Raw genomic sequence first — 23,521 nt, 5'->3', positions numbered from 1 at the left:
TGTGTATTTTCTTTACATGAACTTACTGCAGTTTAGATTTTTCATCCAGTGAAAGATTAGGCTGCAAGCATAGGTACTGAAGCATCACCATATAATAAAATACCAGAAAAGATATTTGAACGAGTCGATGACTACTAAACCCACATAAGTAAACATTCATGTCCACATAGCTTCACAACATTTGTGACGCATGGATCAAATTCATGGGAACAGTTCAATTAGGGTGCAATAAGCAAAACTTAGCTGTATAAGGAGTGCATGGTAATGTTAGTACAACAACATTTTCGACTGAAGGTGATAATATATATATCTCTGACGTGCTGTTATGTTACTCATTTGCGATGTCTATATAGCCTATTTGATCCCAACTAAGGAGAAGAGGGGAAACCTTCACTCGGAAGCCACTAGAGTTCACCTGTGATCACTTGAAGCTCTTGGTTTCCCCTTGCTTATGGAATTCAGGTGTTGGGAGACGAAAATGACTACAATAACAACGATCAAGCAACCTACAAGGGTGCTGAAAAAGAGCGCTCCAGGCTGCCTGGTCTGTACATATCCATAAACCCCACCAGAAGTTACCAGAATAATGTCAGTGAGGCCGTCATTGGAGAAGTCTTCTAACACCAAGGCGTGTGTCGGCAGTCCAGGTAGCTCGATGGATGCTAACATGCTGCCTCCATGAGATATCACCACCGCCTCATGCTCACCAGCTGCAACTATCACCTCCTTGTTACTGTGAGCATGCAAAGGGAAAGATTTCAGTGTGGGCACAATGACGTCTTCCATCATGCGAAACGGGGATGGGACATTTGACCAAGTAGCACCAGTTGAGATTTGCCATCTCCAAACAGCATCATGGCCATGCAATCCCGGGGAGTATGAGGTGACCTAAAATTTATCAAATGGAAGTATTACTTCGAAGCAAGGTGTCTAATATATGTAATCTCTAAGGAGAAAAAAATGAACAACCAAATTAGCAATAAGCAAGTGCCAAATATATTTAAGCTCATGCATACTGACCATGTCCCGAAATATCTTTTCAGTTCAACCTTTAAAAAAATGCAATTTAAACACACTATGACATACCTCCCCGCGGTTTGTCAAAAATACAACATCCCCATGGCTTCCCTTCCGATGCTTATGGCCGTCATCTCTGCTTACCAGGATAGGAGTTGCCACCTCTAAACTACCTACATCATAGTTCCTTCCAAAACTTCTTGCAAAGTCTCCATGTTGAAATAAATTGAAAGGAGAATGATGACAGATAGAAACGTTGAAAAGCTGCTCTCGTACAGGTACCCCAGAGGTAGCAACAGCCCAACAAGGTTTTAACACCTCCATAGAACCACTAACAACAGTTTGTTCGGCACCGTTAGCCCCAACAACCTATAAACAAACAGAAATCACCCGACTTTGGATCCACAATTATTATTATAATAAGTTTCTAAATTTAAATGAATAGATACATATGCCAAATTCAGCAAAAGATTTCTGATTAAGTTAATGGAAGAAAGACACATCAACCAAAAAATGAATAGAACATATGTTATGGTATACCATCCATTTCGCCTGCAAGTACTGGCCCAAGTAACAATATACCAATACTGTAGTACAGTAACCAAACACCTGCACTATATTTTTATTTTTTAATTTGGATGTAACCATTACTACAATACCATAGTGGCCAATCAATGCCAAAGTCTAAAAGAGTTTAGGTGTCAATATCAGACCAGTATCCTGAATTATCCTATAAAAATATGCTCTGTTTAAGATGACATTAATAAGTGCATCATGTTTGACAAAGAGTTATTTATTATCTGATGAGTTTGAGCTCATTGAAACCTGAATGTCAAGATAGAATTACACATTCAAATAGTAAAATAGAACAAAGATACAATTACACGGAGTCCACTTGATTTCTGATCACATAATATATTTCAACCTCTGGATATGGACTGCAATCAGTTTTCTACAAAATCTGGAGGAACAGTGCCTCATACAATCCACGGCCTATAGTTGAAATAAAATGTAAAAGACCTCGATCTGAATTTTTTTTCTCAAGTGATGTTGCTCATCTCGTTTTGCTTTACCATAACTCTCTTAAAAAGTTTAATTTGTTTGCCTATAAGCAATTTAATCAAATAATTGGTATGTGCACCTGATATTTATGCTTCCATGTAATGTTGCACTTGTATCCATTAAAGCAGTTTTCAGCACTATCCATTCATTTTTATCAGTACCCAAGAATAATAAGTCAAATTTAAACATGCATCCAACCCTATTCTAGATTTAATCAACCAAGTGTGCAAATGATCGGCAGCATCAAACAATAACGTAGACATAAAAGAAGATTGTGAATAGATAATTTAGATTCAAGGACAGATACAAAGGAAGATTCAAATAGAATCTGAGTTTAGTTATCAGTAAGTAACAGAGAGTCCTGAATAAGGACCTTTTTAACAATAAAGAGTAGGGTTATCACTGAACAGCCAGAGAACAGAAAAGAAATTGGTAGCAGTACAATAGAAGATAAAAAAACCAGAAAGGAATTGACATTTTGTTTCTAGCCTTCTTTTTATCACTTATAAAAAACTCTTTCTACAGATCATTTCAATGATAACTAGAGATGATACTTTCTGGTTATCCACACCACAAATCAAAATGAAAAATTAAAATCAACAAATAACAAAAGAAAAAGTCAATATAAAAACAAATAAATAATTTTGCACCTGAACATGATCTAGGACACCGTCCCCATTAATATCAGCATGAAGACCTCCTTCAGGCAAATGTAGCTGAAAACAAAAGAACAAATAAAACTCATTGGTGTCTAGTGAAAAAAGTTATGGAAGTCCTGAGACAGATAAGGGTCATTTTGTTGTCAGTTAACTAAAGGTCTAGAAGACAGAAGCAATTAAAATCACATTACCGAGCAGGATTTGTTGACACAGCTCTACAATTCACATGAATTACCTAGAGCAAATAAGTAACCACAACAAAGGTAAAGTAATTGACATATGACTCTTTACACCATTGACAATCCGTGTAAAGCGTAATCAAATTTTGAATACAACTCCTAGTATCAAAGTGAAAAATGTCATGCTGCAAGAAGTTCAGGCTATGAATAGCAAAATCATGAATATCCACATTATCTTTCAATGCAATCAAATTACTCTTCCATGATTTTCAGAACAAAAGGTTTATATTGGGATAAAAACACTACTTAAGTTACATAGCTCTATTTGAATTCACTCTTAAACCAAATATGTAATAATCAGCTTTAGAGAAAAAATGTTTCATATTTCAAAATGATCATATGTAAGGAAATAAAAAGTGACTTAAAATGGAGAAAATTTCACGGCAAATTGTACAAGTATAGGAGATATTAAATAATTAGAAAGATTTCCATTTTATAATGATTTCACTACACGAGATTATCAATCAAGGATTAGAGAGATTTGGTGTCAGTGAGTCACATGGAACATAGTTACTAAAAAATTAATTCGCTAATGAAGGGACATGACCACCCACAAACAAATTCTACAAGCTAAATCTCATCAGCTAACCTGACATTTGGCATCAAATAGGACTATAGTTTGAGAAAGGAGGATTTGCCAAAACATTAAGATTTCTAGAAGGCTATAGTAATCGTATTTTCTAAAACTTATATAACCACATTTGATGATTCGAACTGAGCTCAGCAACAGAATCACAGTTTTCAGTTATTTCTATAGGCTTAAAGGTGATCAAATATAAAAAAAATTCTGAATGCACAATAATTCTTCAAATTTTATAAATTATGAGTTGAAGCAGTGGTTCATTTTATAGGTTCAGACATTACTAAAGCTCAGATAAACCTAATGAACCAAAATATGGTTAATCCTTTAACCCACGTATGATTGGGCTGAAAATCAGTTTGACAATCATTATATCTACATTGGAGAGTTAGAAGTGACGCGTCCAGTTTTAGCATACTTGTAAAGCCAACAAAAATAGACAATTTTTTAAGCACAATTCAGTATAGTAAATATTTGATGTCTTTAACCAGATTTAATTATCAAGGATCACTATATCATACCGCACCTACCTGAACTATTCTGATAGGCTACAAATTGTGAGATTAAGTGGTTCAGGTTAAAGAGAAGGGGAGGTCAAATATGAAAAAGCAACCGGCTGAGTCGATGAGAATAGATTTATCAAGAAATTAGATTTGATTGATGTGTTCAGGTTAAACACAGAAGTCCAGGATTTAAGTGGTTCGTGTCCCAGTCAACAGTCAGATAGATAAATACCAGCCAAATCATATGGAACTGTGAAAAATTAAAAACCTTGATGTATCTCAATTCAAGTATACTATATATTAAACTTATAAACATAATTTCTCTCTCCCAATTACTAACTTTGAGCTAAGTGGGTGAGGCTTGAAACATTTGCATGCTGAGTCAAGGACAAATAACTCATTTTATTGAAAATAATATAAATAATAATATTACGGACAACACAAGAGGCAGATACCACATTCGGTGTAATTAATCAACAAACAAACAAAAAAATAGTTTCCCAACTTACTGCAACATCAATCTTGATCAGCTAAAACATTCTTGATCTTACCAAAGGCTGATTAACTGCATGCCAGCTGCTTCTATCCACCAATTTGATAGTGACTTCAACTTCATAGCATTTACTAGTGATTTCTCTAACAAGTCACTACCAATCACTGCTAACTAGGACATGGATGTGCTACAATTTGATGATATATCATATTTGTTATATCGTTGGAGTAAACACCCAAAACAATAATACAGGGGATAAGAAATATAAAATATTTTTCTTATTACAATCTGATGTATAATGTCTTTATCAAAATCACAACAGATAATCAAGAATAAACCTCAAAAGCAAAGACTAAACTTGAAAGAGAATTGACATTAAAGGTACCTACAGTATAAGAAAAAAAAAAGTTTAATAGACACAATAATCAGGTATACCTGGCAAATTGTCCGCCCTGAAGCCAAATGCACAGCTTCTATTCCTTCCTTCTGATGCGCAACAACTACATTTGGGACCCACCAAACTTGAGTGTGATTTGTTATGGTAGGAATATAGAGCGACCTCTGTAGACATTAAAAAAGTTTAAAAAACATTATATTCAACATGAAAAAAAAAAACATAAAATAGCAGTGCCATAATATTATCCACTAAGTTGCATATAAGAATATTTATGACAATACTATTGATTCTATTTTAAAATGATTTTAAATATAAACAACAAAGCAGGAAGGAGATTAAAAAACATACAAAAGAGCCGTGTAATTTTATTTAACTATGAACTGAACAAAATACTTGCAGCAAAGTACTACAATCTTCCTTTCTTTATCAGATCAACTAAAAACCCTGGATAGAGAGAATATCACTATTTGCAGCAAACACATGTTTAAGACCTTTTAATTGTCAATCACATGTCTAAAAAAAGATCTGCCATTTAAAACTTAAGATACTCATATTATTTGATGGGAAAATAGTATGAAAAATTAATATAAACTTTAACTAAGTACCAGTAGCCAAATATCCATAAGCTCTACCTTCTTGGTTTTCGCTGAACCAGCATAATCTGCAGCTTTTCCAATCACCCTCGCAATTTTATTTGATGAATCTTTCCCGGGTGGATTGTGATCGATAGGCTTATGGAAAGGACTAGTAGTACCTTTCCCAGGTGTTTTCTTAAGCGACTTTCTTTTATGCCTCCGGAAGTTTGATAGTTGCAAAGATGTATCTTCCCTCCTATCCTGACGAGAAAGATTATTGCACCATGAGCTTTAACAATTCTTCACTTAATAGATAGTAGAAAACAAAGTTTATGATTACCCAATGATGAGGCATCACTCCAAGAATTGATTCTCTGAATTCTCTACATTCAAACTGCGAATGAATGTAAAGCAATTATTTCTCAGTTGGAAGTTGAAAATAATCTCGACTTTTTCTCATCATTAAAAGATAAAAAGTAGCAAAACTTCTCCACATATATTTTGACAACAAAATTGCTAGTTAGATCAAAACATGTGCAATCTTCTAAATAATAGATATGATGATAAGTATTGTTCTAGTCACCAAAGAAGCATATTATATTCTCAATACAAACTCCATATTTATGCTTAGGATATTGTCCTGCAGCACAAAAATAGTGACAAACATATTAAATAACAGTAATTGTTAACTATGTCTACATAAGTAGCAAAGTACATGCAACAAACCAACTACTAAAATTGATATTTAGTGGCATAGTTCTCCCCTGACAAATTTTTTATTGTTTACAACACCAATGAATTCATTCTTTCAAAATAGAGAAACAACTAAATGTCAAGTATTTTGTGGTTGTTGCAGAAGCATACCTCTCCAGGGTGACGAGCATTCAGAGCATGAACATCAAGCTTGTAGTTATGTTGTGGAATCAGCTGTGACGAATCAGAGGATTGTACCTGGATATTCTACGATGTCCATTTTATAAAATAAGTATATTCAGAAAAAAGAATAGATATTTATCTACCTTGAATGAAATTCCACAAGATCATCCTACGCAAACTTTTGAGAGGAATCATCAAAGGCATTAAGCAGAACGATGAAACAAAACATAAACAAAAGGAACACTGTCTAAAGACTAGGGTCTAAATCACAGAATCATGTTATTTTAACATATAAAGTTATAAACTATTGACCTGATGCTCTGCATATATATATATATATATATATATATATATATATATATATGAGCATACATGTCTGCAGTTTTAAGTCACTATAATATAGAACTCCCCATGAGATGGACCGTATGAGGAAAAAAACATACGTCATTCTTTCTGCTCCATCTTAGTGTGCCAGTCCGACCAGCAAAAGCATAAAAGGCAAAATGGCGTAGATCCACATTGCCACTTCCAGAGTTCTGCATTTTAAGAACAACTAACATTAATAAAGTATGAGCAATAAATTTGTTTCATCACATGTGTTGTGCATTGATGAAGGTATCCCTTTACATGTATGCAAAATCCAGGAATTAAAATTGAACACATCCTCTGGATCCACTCATTTGTAATTTATAGCTGAAGTAGTTAAGCTAGTAGAGGAGTGACAAAAGCATGCCAATCATCAATAATCACTCAACACAAATCTATCCATGACTTAATTGGGTATTTATTTAGTCCCCACTTTGACTTCAGTAACTATATCTTTGATAATTGCAACCCAGTTTATCAGGGTTAGTGGAGTCTGCTTGCAGTCAATTAGCTAACTATAAACAAACTAGAAGTTAGAAAAGACATAATTGATACAAGATCAAATCCTATCATAAGTATACAGTTAAAGGTACTTTTTCAATAAAGACGAGGATCTTAAAGCTTTGTAGGAAAAGGAATCCAGAGCACACTCCAGTGTGTGATCATCATAACAGTGAGAAAATCAGCATTCTTTATGTTTATAGTAGTCATAATCCACGAAAATTTCTGAATCTTTTGAGGTAGCAAGATAAACAAAAGTCTAGCATTAAAGAAGAGAAAGGTTAGGCAGGTAGAAGACAGTCAATTGGAAAAAGGTCTAAGTAGGAAGAATCATGCAAGAGAAACAAAAGGTTTCTGATGTTATCAAGTCAGTCTCAAGATCAAAACTCACCACATTATTTGCATTTTCAAATATATGGTTCAGAAAACTAAATCCATTGAAATACAGAGGATGATTGACAAGTAAATTTCAGTTTTCCATATTAACTAAACTTATAGCATGTTAAAATTCTAGGTGAATATGATGAATATTATTTTCATATAGCAAGTCAATTCACATAGGAACAGCTTAGCCATGTTAGCTTAGAGGCTTCTAGTGAGGTAAAGAAACACCAAACAAGTCTTAGTTTAAAAGAAAACAATGGTCTTCGAATCATACAAGAAACTTGACCATAATTAAATCCACTGGCAGAGAATTCTCATTAATTAGTTCATAACACATGTCGTGTTCAAGTGTACAAAGACAATATCATAGTTTAATAGGATATCTCTTTTAGTGAACTTACTAACAGAGAGTTGAACAGCATATGCAAGAGACCAACTGTAAAGCAGGATACCTCTTTTTCATTAGTGTTTCTCCGATGCAGCTCACCACCTTCATCTGCTATCATAGTTTCCTCAAATAGATCCATAGAGCTCTATAATAATAATTATTTGGTGAAACTCATTGAAGCACTAAGAGGATAAAAAGGAGAAAGACTAAAATATGATCCATAATCTAATCAATAGCATAAATAGTGCAATCAACGTCCCTGTACAGATCCCTATACAATTATAACGATGACACAGAAGCCATATCAAATCAACAAAAATTCTATAAGCACACAAAATATCAAAACAAGTAAAACATTCAACATACACGACTCAAATGGAAAAAAGGGTATAATAAACACAAATTCTTACAGCATCAGATACATCAAAAACAAACCAAGGGAAAATATCCCAGGTGAAAAATGAAATAAACTGTCTAATGCAACTATCAGCTAGCTTTGGTTGACAAGACGCTTCTTGTGATTATGTTAAGTCATACAGAAGTTTCCACCATTACCAATACATGCTACTTGAAAGCGACCATCACATTCCCCACCAGTTGAAATTAAAAGAAAAAGGCCATGTATGCACTCAGGATCTAGAGTGCAATACTTATAATGTTAAAGATTTTGGTTTATCACACAGCTGAGAGGACAGAGTACGCTGCCTAGCTTGGAATGGAATAAGGGGTAGCATTAGTCGTCTGTTGTTTTGGGTTTGGAATCACTATAGTCTCTTGCTATATAAATGTATCATTCATCTGATTGGTCCAGTAACAATGGCAGTAGAAGACCTAGAAGCCATAACTGAATATTTTCTATTTTGTGTTTAGTTGTTTAGAGCAGGGATCGTGGACTGATACAAAATGGGTGGCACATACCAATCAGAGCACTGACCGGTAGCGCCGCTGCATAAAAGAAGTGGGAAACCCTAATTCCCACTTCTCACACGAGCGTCGCCTCCGATGCTGTGATCGACGCTTCTCATGCAGGCAGCTACCGGACCGGGGTGTGATCGTGACCTCACTGCACAATGCCACATCTCAGGTAAGGCTTTCTCCTCTTCCTCCTTCCTACTTCCTCATCCTACGTCGCTTCCTCATCTTCCCTCTTTCTTCCTCCTTCATCTTCCCTTCCTCTTCTCCCCTTTTTTTCATCCTCTCCAAAACATCGATACTTATTGGTGCATCTTCTGTCGGTACAGACGAGTACGTACCAGCCTGATGAATCTCCGAGTTAGGTCCAGTACCTGGTTTGGCAAACCCTGGTTTAGAGTTATTCCAAAAAGATCCTAGAAAATTAATGAGTACAGATTTAAATTGTGTTTCATTAGTCTATATTTGCAAAATTGTTTGGTATTGATGAGATTAGATTATCAAAAGGCATTGTTATTTAAGATGATGAACCTAGTTTGTTGTTCCAAAAGCGATAGTGGGATCCAGGTAGCAAGCTTTGAAGAATAATAGTTGTCAAAACTTCTCATCATTATACTAGTTCAAGTTTAAGACAAATCATCTAAGCAAGATGACCAAAAGAGTTCTAACAGCTCATGAATATGTTCTAGACTTGATTTTCAAGTACAAAAGCCTAAACCCGTCATCAACATTCATAACACAATCAGGCATGCGAGATAAAACAAAGTGATATACTTGATGATGCATTTCCATCCTCCCTCCCACTATAATCAATCCTGCATCACCATGCTTCAATGTGTAATTGCTTATTGATATTGCTATCTCCCTGTGGTGAGCACCATGAGGAAAATCATCCTGCACAAACCATAAGTCTAGTGCATTCAAAGCTTTATCTTTACACATTAACATTATAGAGATCAACAGTCAAAATTAGGATATTTGAAATGGCCATACATTAAACAGAATATACTATTACCTGTAAATTGGTTTCCCATAGCTTTTTAAGGTTGTGATCAAAACACATTACCAACCAACCTGATGTGACAACAACCACAACCTGCTTCCTCATTTCTCCATGTTTATATGACCGATCAACCACACCTGCAGCAAGAGCAACAGGACGCCTTCCAGATGATATGCGGATCTTATCAGGCAGCAATGAAACCTCAGCCAATACTCGCGCTTCAGCAAATCCTTCGTCAACACGTCTCCTATGAGGCTCCAAGACCTAAGAATAAAATAAGAGTTCTAATGTAAAATTTTAAATGTCTGCTTTGATGTTAATAAGCTGGTTGATAACCTGGGAGGCATCATAAAAACCACATGCAGCCAGAGACAGTTCTGCAGTCTTAGATCTATGTTCATATGACACAAACTATGGAAGAGACGAATACTTCGATCCACAAATTCTATCATGATAATCGACCAAAGAATTGAACAAAAGGTTCGAGAAGTTAAAAAGATGACATCTTTACATCAAAACATGTAAAAGTAATGAACTACTGGTGTTCCTTAACCAGATGGAAAAATGCAACCATTCAGAACATTGACATTGATGACAAATTTGACAAATTACTTTCCTGTAAAATACAAAACCTGTCTGCACTTCCCAAGAAGATAACCACAATTTATCCTCATTAATATTTCCTAGACCAAATATCTGCATGTGCACAAAAAAGGACTGATGGATACAATCTTGAAGCTTCCTCTATGCTTCCAAATGTGAAGCTTTTATAGACTAAGTATTAGTAATAAAAGAGAAATGGATCAGGAAATTCAGAATTATTTAGATATAGCGAGTGGTATCAAATTACCAACTTCAAATTTATTTCAGGTGTGACCTATACCACAAAGTTGGTCATGTATATCAAATACATATTAGATTCTATTAAGCATGAACCTGACCAGCAATAAACAGGGTATAAACACCACCAATTACCAACTTCAAAGTTATTTCAGGTGTGACCTATACCATAAAGTTGGTCGTGTATATCAAATACATATTAGATTCTATTGAGCATGAACCTGAACAGCAATAAATAGGGTATAAACACCACCAACGGGACATAATTGACACCGGTTGAATAAATCCTTTTAGTATATTCTTCTAGGTAGCAGAAAAAATCCAGCTTCAAATAAATGCAACATTTAAAGGGTCCATAGAATGTACAAAATAGTACATAATGCCTTAAGTGGATAATGTATGTACAAAAAACCTTAAGCGCAATGTATAAAAAGCCTTAGTGCAGTATCACCAGGGACATCAGTATAGGATTCTCTAAAAAGTTACTTATCCTGGTAAAGCAATGTCCCTCGTTATATATGACTTTTCAAATGAAAAACACTCTTTGATATGATAGCATCAAGGACAACACATACTCAAGAAATAAAGGGGGAAAAGAAGTAATATAACTATCAGGGAATAAACAAAAAGAAACATTAGAGAGATAAGGAAAAGAAAGGCCCCTGTCTCAAAACATCTTACCATTCTTTGTCAGAATATACACGTGTTTACATAACGATGACCGACCCGTGATCAATAAAAGAGAACTATGAGTGAAAACTGTGAAATTAAGTTAGTTAACTATTCCTCGCAACTATAGCAGTATACTCCTCACATATCTTATATCTTTTTAAAGATACATTGAAGATGACAAAAGTGATTTGGAATGAGACCATAAAGAACATTTACAACTATCTAATTACTAGGAATCCTATTATGATTCTATCAACTGGCATTACTTCTCCTTATAATAAATTGCGATGACCCGATTATACAGTCATAACAGAGACAATGCATTCAAATGGATCCAAATCTATGAGTAATTTGGGATTTTTTTTCCTAAATAACTTAATCAAACCTAGACAAAGATATAGTGCAAGTACTACCACCATAAAGTGGAAGACTAGTACCACCAAAGCTAATTAACTAACTACGGATGAAATCAAAATAAAGAAACATCGGAACTTGATATTGGTAGTTTTATGGGAAAGCAAACAATGTCTCATTAAACCCCTTGAATAAAGATATTTGTGTCTTACCGCAAAATTTAATAGTTTTTCGATGTAAGGATCAAACATCGGCACCGACCAAGAAAGTTCAGAACCTTTTTTTCCAACAAGAGTAAGATCTCTATCCCAGCAAAGCGATAAAAGAACACACAAGCGATAATCTCACCTGAATCTTAGCGTCATGGGTGGCGACGAGGATTTCGCTCTTTCCGTCGCCGTTCAGATCGACCACGACGGGCGGAGGGAGACGTTCGGCTTCAAATTTAATAGGATACTCGTCGGAGAGATGGTACCACGCCTCTTTGAAGGAGAAATCGCCTTCATGCTGGAGAAAATACCCGACTCAGTGCCAGAACAGATCAAGAATCAAAATCAAGAAAAAGAGGGATCAGCGCCCGTACCTGGAGGGAGAAGAAGATGGCGAAGGCGGCGAGGAGGAGGATGCCGAGATCCCGCTTCCTCATCTCTTTCTGCTCTCACGGCGGGCGATCGCCGGGTTCCACCGCTTGTTGACGACTGAGAGGACGAAGGGATCGGCCAGAATCAAGGAGAAGTTCCGAAAAATTCACGTTGGGGTTGCGTTGTAGCGCCGCCCTATAGAGGGAGGAGACCTCTCGATCGTTCGGAAACGTTTTTGTTTTGTGTTTTTTGTTCTGTGTTTCTCGGTTTTGTAAAACAAAAAGATTAAAACATAACACAAAAGCATATGTTCTTTTACATATTTATCCTTTCGGAGAGTGAAAATATCACATTTACCCATGTAAATCTTGGTACAGCACATATATACTTCCATCACTGACAAGCTCGGATGGACTATGACAAGTTATAGTGTTTGTCATACTCCGTGTTTTTGCTCTGCGTTTCTTAGTTTTACGAAGCAAAGACATTAAAAAGGAAGACAAAAGTGTATGTATTTTACATATCTATCCACTGAAAGAATATATCAAATTTACCTTATAAATCTTAGTATGGCATATATATCGTATGGGGTTTATATATCTATCTATCCACCGAAAGAAAATATAAAATTTACCTTACGTATCTTAGTAGTACTAATTTTATATTACTATGATCTTTTTGTATTCTTATAAAATATTTAATTTTATTTACTTTAGCATCGTTGATTTTATTGACGAAAGATACAACACGTGGTAGTATGTGCATAAATAGCACGAAAATAATGAACAAAAGAATATTTTCAATAATGGTGACAGATGATGGCACCGTGGGTGATTATTGTAGTAGTGATCGACGACAACGATGCGATGATCGACCTTGCTAACGTCGATCCAAATATTAACGAGGAGGAGAAAGATGAGATAGAGTAGTAAGGTATCTGCGTTAAAGGATGAAGAGGATGGAGGTGAGGCATCTACGTCGATGTCACACTACTCTACCCCTTTTTTCTTCTCCGATGTCGCTCTGCATCTATGTCAGTGTCGAAAGAGGAAGAAGAGGTAGGTGAGGCATCTACATTAACACAGCATTGCTTTGCCTCACCTGCTTCTTCTTCCTCCTCCAACGCCAATGCAAATACAAAATAATGCTGGAGGAGCAAGAGGAGGCAGAGCAGTACGACGTCAACACAGATGCTTTTTTTCTTCCTCCTTCAGCGTCGACACAGATATAGAGACACATATGCCTCACCACTCTACCTTCTCGTCGTCGATGTTCAAATAGATATTGACAAAGTCGACCACCACCACAACAATCATCTGTTATAATCGTTGAAATTATCTTTTTGCTCATCCTTTTCGTGTCACTTATGCATATGTTATTACGTATTGTATCTTCCGTTGATAAAATCGATGACATTAGGATAAATATATTAAATATTTTACTTTCATAACTATAGGGATCTTAATATATATTTTTTAATTTAAGAATCGAGATACTAAGGGGATTTAAAGAGATTGAGATAATATGTAATTAGCCCATCTTAGTATGGCACATTTATTATTAAGACTCGTAGGATATATCATTCCATCAACATCGATAAACTCAGATTAACCACGACTAATTGTAGTAAATATTAATCAGTTTGAATAAAAGGATATATATAACTGCATAGATCTCCCCGGTGTTCTTTGTCATAGAGTATTAGTATCATTTAAATTTTCAAATAAAATCAAATAATGTCATATATGAACAAGGTTTTAAATATTGTAATATACATACACTAAACACAAATTTGGAGGGACAGATATGAAACAAACTTATCTGGATATATATATATATATATATATATATATATATATATATGTAATTGCACTAAAATATTAGGATCATAATTTTAGATCCGTTTTTACCGATGGGGTCCCAATTTTTTGGCGAGTTTATTAATAATAAGCCATCCTTCCAAAACATTTCTCTCTCTCTCTCTCTCTCTCTCTTCCTTTTTTTTGTTTTTGTTTTTTTGTGATATAAGTTGACGATTAGAGTCGTTTAAGCTGAAAGGAGAACCAGTGACAGTGTTAACTACCCACCCTCGTAAGCTGAGTTATCTACATTTAATAATTAAAATTGCTTTAAAATAACTTCGTATCGCACCAACTATGTTTTAAAGCTTCAACTTCAAACTTTTTTGATGATAAGACAGTAAGGACGTGAGATCTGATGTTGCTATCGCAATCAAAAGTAAAAGTGTAACTCAAGAGTCGAAGTTTACCGTACTTCTCCAACCTTGTAATCCTTCAATTAAATATAACCCAAAGGTGAAGTCAATTTGTCACCATCACACGCCCTAAGACAAACAATCAAATTTTCGTTATCAAGCTTCAAAAACCAAAGAGTAAAAAAAGAGTTTAAGCCTCAACATAGAATATTTAAACCTAAATCTGCGACGAACTTTAGTAGTAAATCCAGTCGAGTATGATATCAGGTGGCATTAGCAGAATCGAAATGAGAATATACATCAAAAAAGTATATTACTGAAATTTTCAATTGATGCAAAAAAACTATTATTAAAACAGCCCTTAAAGTGACTCAGCCAATCAATAAATGCGCGGCGTTGACGAGTGACCAGAAGCAGCAAAACTTGAACCTAGATTTTATTAATAAGCACCATTAGCATATGGGACATTGCAGGAAAATATTGAAGGAAATACAACTATCCAATTTTTGTAATACTTTATTGATAAGCACCATTAGCATACAAAGGCATTACACGAAAATATTGAAGAAAACACAATTGTCCAGTTTTCACAGCAATACCTATCACAAGGAACCTAAATTTTATTGATAAGCGCCATTAGCATATGAAGACATTGTAGAAAAAATATCGAAGGAAATACAACTATCCAGTTTTCAGCTAACATCATTTGGAACAGTTATTGGAAGTAGAACTAAGTGTCAAAAATCTTCTTGTTGATCCTGGTGAAAAGTGCTCCAGGAACCCAACAGGTATAATCAGCCATGGAGGCAGAAGTACACCAAACAGTAGAAATTGATGACAACTAAATTCAATCATGCAGTTAAAGAATCACCACACACCACATTCTGTTCCTCAGTGGTGGCCTTTTGCCTCTTCCTTCTTGTGATACTTTGCCTTGACCTGGAGAGGATGTGCAAGAAACATTAAGTTAGCCACCACCATGGAGCTTATAATAACCAAAGTTGTTTAACTTGTATCTTCAATAACAATTTTTGAACACTGGATCAAATAGTGCATCAGAAAAAAAATGACATGTTATAAACCAGGATTAAGCGAGAGGTTGAATCACGATCACAAAATAAATAAAATTCCAAGTGAAAAACGGTAACGTGGAGGAAAAAGGAGACGACACCACAAGTTGAAATTCAAATTCCACATCCACATATGACCCTGCAATAGAGCTCCACAAATTTTCATATCACAAGTAACAGGTTTCACATAAATCAGACATAATTCTGTAATTATTTGAAAGAATAATGTGAGGAAACACAAACAAAGTGCACAAAGGCTTTTGTCAATGCATGGTATGAGGAGGACCGATGTATCTTCTAGCAAGTAAAGAAGTTGTTTCCGTTACTTGAACCATCATCACCCATGTCATTAAGATGCGCTCTTACCTTGAACCAAGCTTGCCCTCAATGAACCTTACAGAAACAATAAAGAAAATTATTGCTTCACAGAATCCTATGCCAACAAAATCAAAATTTGCAGTAAAACTGTGCACCATAGCAATCAATGATGCACAAACTACCGAAATGGTCCCCTTGGTTGACCAGACAACCAAGAAGAACATTACCGAGCATAAAGCCTTCAGCACTTCGAAGGAAGATGCCTATTGATGCAGCTTTGAGTTTTTGTGAGTGAAGATTTATTTGGTGGACCTAAGGAAACAAGTAATTGGGCTTAGTACAACTTTTTCCACTTGGTTAAGCAATGTGGTGGCAATTTTTTGGCTGCCAGCAAACAAGAGCCCTAAGAAAATGATAGGAATGGCATTACAGCAGAGAAATTCCAACAAGAGCCCTAAGAAATTGGTAAGAACAGCATTACAGCAGAGATACTTGGCACATCATTAAGTGTTCAACTATTATAGCCTTGAAACTAAATTGAATAGGACCAATCAATTTTCAGTGATCCTGATTCCCTTGGCAGTTCACTAGCTTGACCTTTGTTCCAAGTGGGCTTTTGTTAGGGTTTTAATCTTACCAGCCTATAATGGATTAAATTAGCCTTATAGCCGGTCCCAAGTTAATGCAATGATAACAAATTCCAATCTATTTATCTATTTTTCATGAAAATTGACCTTCCCACAAACTGGCACAAAGATTTCTCATCAAAGAACAGTAACACGGATAGCATAGCATGACCATGGATAAAAGAGAAAAAGATGGCATTTGTAACAATCTCGTTCAGCAAACATTTATTTTATCATTCATTTGAATCGTGAAAAACAAAAACCAATCACTATGCTTATCTGCAAAGATAAAGTGCCCATATGTTCAAAGATAAAAGTGTCTACAAACTATGAAGCATCAATATGTGACTTCAGGTTCAACTATCAGTCTCGTCATTCTTTCAGGTTTGCTGAGGAAAACCAGCTTAATTTCTGAATCAGCCACGATGGTTATAGAATTTCAAAATACTAACTTGGTGTTAATCTCATCAACCATTTGTGTGCAAGTACATACAATCATACCTCAACAAGTCACAGATACTAACTGGAATACTCAAAGAACAACCATAAATTACATCATAGCTTAACAACATACAATACAACTGAGGCAGTTAATGTCCAAGGAAGCACAGAAAAGTCGTCGGTCCGACGACAGAGAGCAAGAATTTAGTACCTGGAGATACGATAGCTTGACGCTTCCATAGACGACACCGAACGCGAACGCCGAAGCACGAGCAACCTATTTAAGACGACCGCCGTCATTGGAAGTCATGGATTGATCGAAAGTGAAAGAGAAATAGAGAGGGAGGGAGGAAAAAGGTACGTACGAACGCGAGGGTGCTGACGCCAGAGTAAGGGCCGGGTATCGCCATGGAAGGAGCGGTAGAGGGAAAATGAGGAAAGGGGAAGAGGGTTGACGATGAAAACCCTAATGGCAGTAACGCGCCGCAAGCCGCCCTGTGTGTCGAACCATTGACTTCAATAAAGAAACTCTTGGGCGTTTCTTTAACTGCTTTTACAAATCTGCCACTTCACAATTTTATATTTGCCCCGTCAGAATTTACCACAGCATATAATATATTCTATGGTATATGTATTTGTGAATTTTTGAAGAAAACTCAATGTGCTGATACCACCGATGTATCTATAAAATAACTCAATGTCCTGAAAAAGGAGCCACTGTGACGATGGTCCTCGTAGGGAAGGGTTCAGCGAAGTTCACATAAACAGTGATAGTCTTCATACGATTAAAGAAGGGGACAATGTAACAGTGACTCTCATATGAGGAAATAGATAATGTGGCGATTGTGACTTTGTCATCCTCGCTTATAACTCTCACGCATAAGGAAAGGCCAACACGAGGTCACCATTGTTGCTCGTTGCATAAAGGCAAAGATCATAGCAAGTTCAATAAAAATCAAGGGTAAAATGATTATTTATAAGAACGACTAAGAAAATTAAAAAAAACATGAGGATGGGAATTTCTCAAAGATAAAGGTATTTTTTTTAAAAAAATTCACCCTATATTTTAAAAATTTAAAGGTAATTTATAAAAAATCTCCTTTTATTATAAAATGTTTTTATATTATAAAATTACCATATGGCACTCATTATTACGTATATACATTATCATTTTGGTTTGAGTTTTTTTTTTTTTTTGTTAAATCAAATCGATTCGGTTCGAGTTAATGAATCGGTTTTGATCCACTAGCTCCTCCTCATCTGCTTTCTTTCACCTTCTCCTCCACCTCCACTTTATTAGCTTTTGTTGTCAATCGGAGTATTTGGAAGAGAAGAGAATCAAGGATCCGATCAAGAAGCATTGCGAGTTCATTAGCAATCCGATCTACTTGTTGATTGAGAAAACCACAAATAAGGAAATCAACGATGGTGAAGATGAAGAATCAAAAAAAGGAAGGCGAAGGGGATGTCAAAGATATTGATGAAGATTTTGATTGAAATAGATTCATTCAAACAGTTTGACCCAAATTAGAGCTAAGTCCAAATTTGATTGGATAGGGTGATTCTAGAGTACGTAGTACATAAGATTTTGAGTTGGTACAATTAGATTCTGGTTGAATTTGAGTATATTTGACCAACGAAACTAGGGTTCAAACCAATTAAAAGTTAATTATAGTATAATTTTTTATATTGATATTGTTTAATAATTTCTAAATTGATGGATATATGTGGTAGCACCATTCCTAATGATATGAGTTTAATATAATATGAGGATTTGGATGATTACTATCAATTATAGAAAGATCATGTAGAATAGTAGTAATTGTTTTGGCCTTACCAACTTATACCGAAGTGATTAAGAGATCCTAGCACTTGAAAGGCACGATAATGACATGCATAGATCATGATCAGAAACGATCCTTCAGCTCTGCATCTTTTGCAAAAGGAGGATCATCCGTCGAGTCTGCAAGGAAAGGCAGAAACTAACAGTAGCAGGAAGCTTCGACCAGTAAAGTAATTATGATGTGTTATTTCTACGGAAAGATTGATCACATATTTGCATCTTGCCTTGACTGCTGACTATAAAAACACACTCACTGGCTAATGGGGCAAGATACAAGATTGGTTTTTCCGTAGAAATAACACACCACAATTATTTGATTGATCAGAGCTCCCTGATTGGTTTCTTTTTTTCTTTTTTCTTTTTTTTTAATTTTCCTTACAGGCCCAAAGGATGATCTTCCCTTTGCATATGGTGAAAAGCTAAAAGGTCATTTCTGATCCTTGATTTGCTACATGCTATTATCATATCTTTCAACTGTTAGGGCTTTGTTACCCACTGGTCTTCTGAGGGGGGGATAAAGACCCCCTCAAGGTGACAAGCCCTCTGCTGCTCCATATGCTGGGCTTCACAAAAAAAATCTATCATATTTCATCATAGTATCGAATAGTAAAAAATTTTCTTTGCGAATTATCTCAGGGACATACCGATCATAAAAGGCTTTTCTAAACTGTTGCCAAGTTATGAGTGACCAAATGCAGTCATGCAGAGCATCTGCTTCCCTAACAGTCAACTCCCAAATCTTGTTCCAAGATATCTTCTGATGCAACTCTTCATTTTCTCTGTTAATTATTGCCTTCCAAATTACACCTTTAAACAATTTAGATTAGGAAAAGGATGATTTGATTGAGTGATATTGGAAAATAAAGAATCCATGTCAAGAATTATAATTAAAAAAATGATTAAAGATATCCCATGATTAAAGATTAAAAAAATGTAGATGTTATTTGGCATACGAATAATCTGATTAGAGAATACAATATACATAGATAAAAAGAACCAGAGGACTATTACATCCGATCCTGCACGGATAGAAATGAAATGTATTAGTCGTTGCATGAAAAGACTAACACAATGAGCATTCCTTGCAATTTTAGAGTTGAACTTAAAAGGTAAAACATCTCCTCACTCTCTCATCACTTGGAGAGAAAGGTTTCAGTCATCATCCTTGAACTCCCTGATGAACAGGAATAAGCATGTCAGAAGTCTTTACGCATGCAATTAGCAGAATCTTTAACATATGCATCATGTAGATCGAGAAAGTTGCATTACTATCATTCCTCAAGCACGAATTTTAACTCATTTAGCATTTATAATCGAGAAAACTTAGAATTATTTTTTGCATCTAAATTTTCCAGAAAGACATGCAAGTTTAGAGGAATAGCTCTTCGACAACAGTTAATTCATGATTCCTTATGCTGCAATATGCATCAACCATTAATACTATTTCATTAGAAATGGTAATCTTGTATAGAAACTCTTGAACTGATGATGCACTTAATCACAGTGTCAAGTTTCTAAATAGTTGGGAAAAATTGGGACAAACAAATATATCAAGAAAAGGCAAAATAATATTGAGAAAATACTCTCTCTCATTAATGTAGGAATTGTGTTCACAATCATAGCATAACTTATCAAGCCTAAATCACTAATAATAATTGTGCACATCAGACCTTTATAAGTCAACTTAATTTTTTTTGCACATTTCAGATGTGGAGCTAAACATGGTGTTACAATTGTAGTCTAACTTTTCTACCAGAATGATCATATGATCATAATTTATATGTTGTGATCAACATGCTAATGTTTTTCTCTGCTACCTAGTATGCAAATTTGATTTGTTTGCTGAAGAAATTCTAAATGTAGCTAAGCATACAACTAAAAGCTCTTCGATGAAACTATCTATGTGTGTCCAACACAAGAAGATACTGTTCCAGCACAGGTCCATGCTGAGACAATCCTGGTGCAGGGCAAGGGAGTGCCAACCGGCACAACCAGCATGTGCAAGCTTAAGTCCAAGTTAATTTTAAGCATCCTAAATCTCTTGGACTGATAAATCATGCCTCATAGTTTTAGCCATGTAGTTTTACATAAATCCAACTCTCCCATCAAGCAATATAAAATGAGTTTTATCTAGTTTTAACCATTCATTCTGAAGTTCTAATCCATTACTACTTCTTTTCATTGACATTCGTCTCTGTTGGCATGCAAAGGACATGGTATTATACATGTCCCTATATAAATTTCATGAGGTCTTGGTGCTCTGTTGACAGCATGCTGTTCTTAGTGGAGTCATTTGCATAGTAATAACATAAAGTGACACAAAAAGTCTTAAGAAATTGTTTTTCATCTTTGATTGATTGCAATTTTATTGGATGATTTATTACCTTCGATCTAGATATCGTGGTTGGATTCCAGAGCCTTGGCATGTAGTGCATGTTAATTTACCAACACCGTCACAGTTGATGCACTGTGAGACATCTGTATCACCACCTCCAAGCACTACAGTGATCTTACCACTTCCTGTGCAAAATCTGCATTGCTCTGAAAAAGCACCAATTCCATTAAATTTCTAATTCACTCGAAAAATATGAATAAAATACCAACAATTTGGACATTTTGAGAAATTAATAATCTATGTGTGCATCTCTTTATTAAATAAATATGTTGAGTTGCATTGTCAGCTAAACAGTTTTGCCTATGAACATTAATGAAAAATGATTTATTAACACATTTTTCACCTTATTCATTGCTGGTGTAAGAGATCAATGCAAGAATAAATATGAACAGCATATGACAGAGAACTTGCTCATGTTAGAGCAGCTGCATTGATCGAACACATTGATTTTTCAAACTTCTGTTTAAGAAGAAAGAAAATTGAAAGTTCACTAGAACATTTTGATCAATGAGTTATCAAACATTAATCCTCAGCTGCCACACATATAACAGACAGACAATCCAGCGATTGAGAAGAGAGAAAACACTGTGATTAAGGAGATTAGTCACCCCAACATCTATATGAAGAGGATGGACGAGTCTCAAGCCTGTAAGTGTCTCAGTTTGATGAAACCAATACTTCTATTGCGACAAAACATCTCTTTGGTTATCTATCCTACATCTCCCACTCAGCCCGGTGGGAATGAACTAAACTTATATCAGTACTATCATTAATTGAAGGTAGGTGATCAAGGAAACCATATATTCTACATTGCCTTGGCAAGTAACTATAATCAATATAGAATTTATCTGATGTACTATTGGTTTTGCTTGGATTTCAACATGGGAAGCAAGAATATCCCTTGGTGGAAGTCAATATAAGAACATACTATATTGTATCAAAAACATCAATAATTGAACCAGTTGAAGAAAACCTTTAACAAGTTAGAGATTTACATGTTCTTTTAAGGGGAAAAACTACAGACTTGTAGTGACTATAAGCAATTAAATGGAAGGAACTTTTAGAAGTCACTTGCTGGCATCATGGAAAGTAATATGCCAGAAACTTGCATTAAATCCTATTATTAGGTATCACTTTGCTTTACTAATTAATGCTACTTGGAAAGTATTCATGAATGATGAACCTTTACAAATTGGATGCTAGCCTTCCGCAGAGCCTTCCAAAATCGCAAGTTATACAGGTTCAATTGAGCATTTTATTATCAAACAAAATTCATAATCAGAAGTGTAACTTCCTTAGAGTCGACTATCATTCAATCCCCTAATGCAAGCATGACAAAATTGACTTGACAATCTTCAAATTGTCTCCTGAGCTTAACAAAATTCCCTTCAATTTTTTCATTTGTTTTCCATATGATTAGCAAAAGCACAAACAGAAAAGGCAACTGATGAAGATTAAATCTAGACACTAAGTCATCTCTACGCATAACTTCATCAATTTCTAAGCTCAGGATATGAGGCCTTACGAGCACCGGATCCGTTACACGGGAAGCAAGGCTGCGAATTCTCCCGCTTAGCCTGCATATGCAACAGAAAAGCTTCAGCACAACAGCATGCCGCCCACTCCACCAGATATCTGTAACGGAACTTACAGCATTGTCGATCTGAGTCTCGTAGAACACGGGGATACCGATGCCGACCGCAACGCTTACGACCCCCACGGAGATGGCGACAAGCTGAAACATAGAAACCGCTGTGTCAAAAGCCACCGGCCATCGTGCAGCCCTAGACGAAGCGGAGGAGGAGAAGAACGCACCGTGTTCTGGTCCAGGTCGAGTGCTCGGACGCGAGGGTACGAGGCGGGCAGGCGACGGCTTACCGGGAGTTTGCTGGAGAGGGAGAGCTTGGGATGGCGAGGAGAGGAGAGGAAGGAGGAGCGGAGGGTGGAAGCAGCGGGCGCCACGGCCATGGAGTCGTCGATGGAGAGCGAAAGGGTTCGGAGACGCAACCGCAGTGGCCTTGGTGGTCGTCTTGGATTTGTGGCCCTCGGCTTGGAGAAATGGATTCGAGCCACATGTTTTAGATGAGGATTTGGGCGCGCGCGTTGCATCACCAGAATCGAGGCCGTTAGAGTCAAAATTGGACCGCTTATGATCTAGTCCAAATATGACTGGCTTGATCGTAAACTTGGAGTATTGCACTTCCTGAAGTG

The 23,521-nt window shown here is 35.9% G+C and overlaps 2 protein-coding genes and 1 long non-coding RNA gene across 4 annotated transcripts; all 3 read right to left on the bottom strand.

Moving 5' to 3' along the window:
* Positions 1 to 218: 218 nt before the first annotated feature.
* On the bottom strand, positions 219 to 12,640 carry LOC135605755 (uncharacterized). The gene is made up of 13 exons (XM_065096207.1): positions 12,405 to 12,640; positions 12,170 to 12,328; positions 9,968 to 10,219; positions 9,727 to 9,846; positions 8,105 to 8,185; positions 6,845 to 6,937; positions 6,390 to 6,485; positions 5,866 to 5,919; positions 5,583 to 5,786; positions 4,989 to 5,114; positions 2,730 to 2,795; positions 1,087 to 1,386; positions 219 to 888 (listed from the first exon to the last, which is right to left on the bottom strand). Exons 1-13 carry the CDS (start codon positions 12,465 to 12,467, stop codon positions 412 to 414), a joined length of 2,091 nt encoding a protein of 696 aa, XP_064952279.1. The 5' UTR covers positions 12,468 to 12,640; the 3' UTR covers positions 219 to 411.
* A 2,473-nt stretch (positions 12,641 to 15,113) lies between these two features.
* LOC135605759 (uncharacterized) lies at positions 15,114 to 17,593 on the bottom strand. Its single transcript, XR_010484543.1, has 3 exons — positions 17,438 to 17,593; positions 17,284 to 17,349; positions 15,114 to 15,556 (listed from the first exon to the last, which is right to left on the bottom strand). It is a non-coding gene; the product is annotated as an uncharacterized LOC135605759 (long non-coding RNA).
* A 2,218-nt stretch (positions 17,594 to 19,811) lies between these two features.
* LOC135605758 (protein SPA, chloroplastic-like) lies at positions 19,812 to 23,393 on the bottom strand. Of its 2 annotated transcripts, XM_065096211.1 has the most exons (6): positions 23,126 to 23,393; positions 22,962 to 23,045; positions 22,836 to 22,887; positions 21,300 to 21,456; positions 20,042 to 20,089; positions 19,812 to 19,934 (listed from the first exon to the last, which is right to left on the bottom strand). In XM_065096211.1, exons 1-5 carry the CDS (start codon positions 23,276 to 23,278, stop codon positions 20,068 to 20,070), a joined length of 468 nt encoding a protein of 155 aa, XP_064952283.1. In that variant the 5' UTR covers positions 23,279 to 23,393; the 3' UTR covers positions 19,812 to 19,934; positions 20,042 to 20,067. The 2 variants fall into 2 exon arrangements, with proteins under 2 accessions (XP_064952283.1, XP_064952282.1); XM_065096210.1 differs by having other exon boundaries at positions 19,812 to 20,089.
* Between the last annotated feature and the right edge of the window lie 128 nt (positions 23,394 to 23,521).

The sequence above is a fragment of the Musa acuminata genome, chromosome BXJ2-2, assembly GCF_036884655.1.
Source record: "Musa acuminata AAA Group cultivar baxijiao chromosome BXJ2-2, Cavendish_Baxijiao_AAA, whole genome shotgun sequence".
NCBI lineage: Eukaryota > Viridiplantae > Streptophyta > Magnoliopsida > Zingiberales > Musaceae > Musa > Musa acuminata.
The sequence above is the reverse complement of the archived record's forward strand: the minus strand, read 5'-3'. Positions and strand labels throughout refer to the sequence as shown.